Source organism: Apteryx rowi, unplaced genomic scaffold, assembly GCF_003343035.1.
Source record: "Apteryx rowi isolate R43461 unplaced genomic scaffold, aptRow1 scaffold_6, whole genome shotgun sequence".
NCBI lineage: Eukaryota > Metazoa > Chordata > Aves > Apterygiformes > Apterygidae > Apteryx > Apteryx rowi.
In genome coordinates, this window is record NW_020450871.1 from 7,895,898 (window position 1) to 7,901,420 (window position 5,523).

General features: G+C 47.1%; 1 protein-coding gene across 1 annotated transcript; it reads left to right on the top strand.

The window, feature by feature from the left end:
- Position 1: 1 nt before the first annotated feature.
- ITPRIPL2 (ITPRIP like 2) lies at positions 2 to 4,822 on the top strand (the record flags this gene model as incomplete). The annotated part of the gene is made up of 1 exon (XM_026082989.1): positions 2 to 4,822. A coding segment is annotated over one exon (813 nt), but the record flags the coding sequence as incomplete, so codon positions are not given.
- Between the last annotated feature and the right edge of the window lie 701 nt (positions 4,823 to 5,523).

The following is a 5,523-nucleotide window of genomic DNA, read 5'->3' on the forward strand; positions in this document are numbered from 1 at the left end:
GGTGCTGCGCTGGTTCCAGGGGCACCTGCAGCGCTGCCTGGGCGCCGTGCGCTACCGGCTGCAGGAGCGCTGCCGCGTCCGCCTCTCGGCCGGCCCGGGGCGGCCGCCGACGCTGCTGCTCCAGCCGCGCTCCGACCACCTCTGCTGCCACCTCTCCATGGCCGTGCGCCTCATCCCCGCCATCCCCCTGGGCGACGCGCTCTACCTCACGGCGCCGCCCGAGGAGCCGCGCGCCGCCCGCCCCGAGGCCCTGTGGGGCCTCAACGCCTCGCGGCAGGAGCAGCGGCTGCTGAGCTGGCTCAAGGAGCAGGCCCCGGCCTCCTCCTGCCACCTCAAGTGCCTGCAGATCCTCAAGGGGCTGCGCGACCTCCGCGCGCAGCGCCTGGCCGAGCCCGTCTGCTCCCAGTGGGGCCAGGTGCTCTCCTCCTACGTGCTCAAGACGGCCCTCTTCTCCCTGCTGCTGCGGGGGCGCTTGGAGGCCTGGGACGAGCGGTTCCTGGTGGAGCGGCTGGAGGAGCTGGTGATGTTCCTCAGGGACTGCCTGCGCAAGCAGGTGCTCATGCACCTCTTCCTGGGCAACGCCGCCCTGCCCGAGGCCCTGGCGCTGCCCCGCTTCCTCAAGGAGGCCGCCCCCGTCAACCTGCTGGCCGCCTTCGACGGGCCGACGCTGGACCTGGCCGCCCGCCTGCTGCTCGACACCTGGAACCAGGCGCCGCGCGTCATCGCCGCCTGCCACGGCCCCCGGCACCGGTGGTGGGCACCTGCCCCGTGCCGCCACGCCGCCGAGCCCGGCCCAGAGCTGCAGGGAGAGTGACCGGCGCCGGGAGAACGTGTTCCCGCCGTTTCGCCCCCCGTCGGAGGAAAGTCGGAAACCGAAGACCCAGATGTAACGAAACGCTCGTTCTTCTTTGTTTTTGATATCGTCGGTCGTTCACGAGAGACTTGTGAAATTCCTGGGCAAGCGCCCTAGCAGGGAAGCCCAACCTGTGGTGGACCGTTTGCAAACACGACTCTACTAGTCTCAAACTGACAAATCTGGAAGTCCAGCTTAGCTTGTTTCCTTCATCGCAGAATTGACTTTTTTACAGGATTCACTTCTTGCGAGGCATTTGATCTCTCCACCTGAGATTTAAAAATCCTGTGAGCACAAAGAAAAAAAGCCCTCAATGTACCAAGATGCTCTTACATGAGATGAGCTTTAGAGCATGGGTGTTGAGCACGGGTTGAAACACTCGGTGACATGCTTTAAATTTTCTGTGTAATCTAGTGCATTGTGCTAAGCAGAAATCGAATATGCGTGTTAATGTAAAATTGAAGTGAGGGATGAAGTTAAACCCCTCTGACAGCAGTATGAAGAATCTAGTTTAAGTTTCTATGAAGAATCTAGTTTTAAGTTTCTGTGTTAAAATGAAGGTTATCTGAAGGATTGAAGCATAGATAAAAGGAAACAAATAGCACTTTATTTTCACAAAGAAAGACCTTCATTTTAGGCTATTTGGCTGCACTAAATACTTGCTATAGAAGAGGCATTAGTATTTTGTTAAATTAACCGGATGATGCTTGAATCATCCTGAGAAAACTTTCTTTAAGGAAATACTCTGGGGCTCACTTGTTTGTGGGTTCTTGTTTTTGAGATTTATTTTTTCAGGCTTTGAGCATTACTTTTTCTTAGAAGTTGCTTTACCTCAAGGACCAACAAGAACAACAAACTCTTACAAATTCTGTGTTTGTTCTAGAACAAAGCCTAAACCCAAACCTCAGAGCGGTGAACCGGCTGAGGACACCCTTGTGCCCTCCAGTGAGGGCTTGGTGGGCTTTTCGGGGGGGTTGTCCAGCCCGTTCTCTGACGGTAGCGGAGTTTTGATCTGCAGCAGACCAGATAACCCGATGGCATTTTGTGGCACCGTGCTGTAGCAGATCATTGTCTTACCGAGGGCGGTAGGGAGCAAAACACTCCAGGGTACTTCAGGACTCTTCAGCACTAAGTCACGGTACAGTGGGGCCGTTCTAGGCTGCGAGTTTGGTGTCGTCTTAATGTAAGCACCAGCTAGGTAGTTTCCACATCTTGGGGAACGAGTCCCTCCCAAAGGGGCTTGCAAGGCTGAACAGGGGCAAAATCGGAGTATCAGATCCTTGCTTTAAGTTAAGATATTGGGCCACGTGCTCAAATGTTTGATGTATTAAGACCTTAAATGTGTTGCTCAACTTTCTGAGCATCAGCAATTCAGTATGTGCCTTATTACCTGCTATACGATGTCCTCGGCGAGCGGTTTAAATCAGCTGTAAATTGCTAAATGTAACTTCTGGGAAGCTTCAGGATAAGTTGCTGTTACTAACGTACCTCTCCGCTCCCTGACGTACACAGACGTACTGGTGTGTTTATTCACAGGCCTGTGCAGCAGAGCACAAAGCAAACATTTTCAAAATCTATGGAAGCTTTATAAAAATCTATTTTTCTAAATGGAAGCACTCCCCAGGCAGATGTTTGCCTACTTCTGTCTGTTTGTTTTTGTTTTTTAAACTGCTCTTGCAGTCTTATTTTCAGGTAATTATAGCCTAGGTCACACCCTCAAGTTGGGTTATTTTTATATATGAAGCATTGTGCTTCTTTCTACAAATACAAATAGTGTATTTTTAGGTAGTATCGATCAACTGTTCTTTGCACATGGTATTTAAGGCTAAGTGAGCTACCTTGGTGGTGGGTTTTGTAGTAGGCCACAATATGTATTATTTCTGCAGACTTGTGTTACTTGGTGTTTGAAAGGAGACGTGGTTCTGCAGCCTTTGTCATTGGATCCTTTGCCCAAAGGGAGACTGGACCAGTCCAGGGTATTGCGGTTGCGGGAACTCCTGAAAACTTCCTAGCTGTTAAGTCTGGCACCGTGATCACCTCTGTCAGCTGGCAGTTTGTTTACATCATTGTGCACCGCTTTCTCTGGAAAGTGATCTTTTCTCTGAAAAGAAATGCAGCTGTTTGGTGTGTATGCAGTATTGCTGTAATACACGGAAGTCTGCAATAGACTTGGTAAAAACTTTCTCGTTAAAAGTATAGTAGTGCCAGGAAAAATAAAGTTGCATGAAGAAATGCATGGCAAAGAGAAATGTTGGACAACATAAATAGTTCAGAAAATTAAAGCTGAGCTGAGGAGGGGTGAGAATGACTAAACCCACAGTGAAGAAGCAGTGCAAATAAACCAAAGGACATGGGGTTAAAGTTGGAGGAGATCTATTGAAAGTAAATGGATTTGGAGTGGAGGAAAAAGGGATTTAAGTAGAGATTGTTTTGACAATCCTTCCAGACTAGTTGAATCCATCTGGGCCAAACTCATGGGCAAAAATTTCAGTTTATTAATAGCATAGAATCGGGCTGGTCTTCAGGGTCAGTTCTTGCTCAGCAAGGTAGTCGTGGTTGTTGGTGATGGGGGAAAATGTGTGTGTTTGCTCTAACCTTAGCCTTGGACAGACTTTCCTGGGTGAGGGGGGCTTCCTGCAGGGAGGCGATGTGTGCGCAGTGGAGGCGAGGTCTGGGGAGACCTTGGAGCAGCTTGCAGCTCTGGTGTGCACCTGCAAAATTAAGTGGATTTTCTCTATCTGCTATGAAGCATGCATTCATGGACGTGGTTGACGAAAGGAGCTGATAAAAGTCGAGTTCTGCTATGATATTCATCTTAGGCCACAACAAATATGGCAGCAGTAGTACCTGTAGTGTCCCGGTGCTATCTCAGGGCCTTATCTGCAAGGCGGCATATCGAGAACTTGACCTACCTGAGTAATCCCGTCCTCCCGCCCCAGTGCTACTGTTCACAGAAGAGGGTTACGAATATGTATTTGCAATGTTACTGTTGCACTGTTCTATAGGTTCAGCATGGTTGTCTCTGTTTGTATAATCTGAAGCTCAAATACAGAAAAAAGCAGGTTATTTAGCACTAATGTGGGTTCTTGGTTCTCTTTGACTGCAAGCAAATTTTACAAAGACTTTGTGCAAATGAAGTTATTTTTATTGAATGCTGGTTGGGGGGGGTCACACCTGTAATAGAATAAGTTTATTTACAGTACCAAAATGAATATATATGTGCCTTCTCTCTGTATTCAAAAATACTGTGTATTTCTCAAAGACATCATTATTTCTTATCTGGCTAAATGTCTCTAAAACATTCCTCCTCTTTTGATTTTGAATCTCTGCAGAGTATTGTAAGTTTAAAATGTTTGTTTGCAATGGATGTTCTTGGTACAACTATTTTTTGCTGGTTAATAATCAGACCAAAGATTAAACTAAAGTGTTCAGCTGCTATTTTTTTTAAGTGTTTATAGGCTTAAAGTGTCAGCCCATTTTAATGAAACCTTTATAAATTCATTTCCTATTTAATATCAAAATACATTTGCACTTTTATTGTTTCCATAAAAAGTTGGTGTTTTTGTTTTAATATTTCACTGTAGTAATAAACAACTGTTTTAAAACATTTGTGCCTCAGGATTTAAATTCTTTTTTTTTAACTTTTTACATTAAATGTTACCCGCAGCCAGGAAACTCTGTGATCTCTAGGTTTATATGCTTTTCAGGAGGAGGCTGCTGAAGTGGACCATGGACCAAGGAGGCCAGGGAGCCTGCGCCTTGGAGCCGCGCGGAGGGACGCGGGAGGCGAGCGACGGCGCGGGGCTCGCGGGGTCTGTTGTGCTGCCGGCGTCCGAAATGGAGCTCGTTGGCCTCGGTGGCCGGATTCTGCTGAGATAAGAAAGCAGCAGTTCTTGTCCCCCTGGCTCCAGTTTCAGGTGCTTGCACAAAATCTGCTTTTTCTAGTGCTTAATGAAGAGCTAGGACTTCATTTCACAGGATCTCTGTGAGCTTTTCAGCGTGGTATGTACAAACAGATCTTCGTTCCAAAACGCGTCGGTCGCACTTTATTAAATATGAAAAGCTCCCGCTGAAGCCAGCAGGGGTTGCGTGGATGGACCAGCACGTTACCTGTCCTTTATTAGTCCTTGGTAAGATGCCAAGCCTATATCCTTGCGGCTTGTGCTGATGTTCCCCAGTAAAGAATGGTATCAGCAAGATCTCTACCTTTTTAGTTATTAAATCAAAGCTATGCTGAAAATAACTACCTGCAGACCTTTCTGTGTGCCTGCCTCTTGCCTTGCAGAGTGTAGTCTCTGAAAGAGGGGAAACAACCATTTTAAAAAGCTCTGAGAAAGTCCAGCTAGCTAATGGACTTCTCACCTCCACAGATTTAAAGCACGTCATTTTTTAGTGTCAGCACTCAGTCATCCAAGTCAGAGCAGAGGAACAGTATTTAGATCCTCACCTCTTTAATAAAAATATCTCATATTAATGGCTTCCTTTAAAAGCAATAACCGTCCCCTAGTCTCCATTCATTCCCTGCTCTGAAATACTTCTGTTTGAATCCCGAGTTTCTTTTCAGCAGAAATCATTAGGAAAGCATAGGATTTTCCTTTCATGATAAATCTTTTCTTAACAAAAATTTAACTGGTCTAAGGACTTGCATGCTTGGTGTTTAAGGAAAAGCC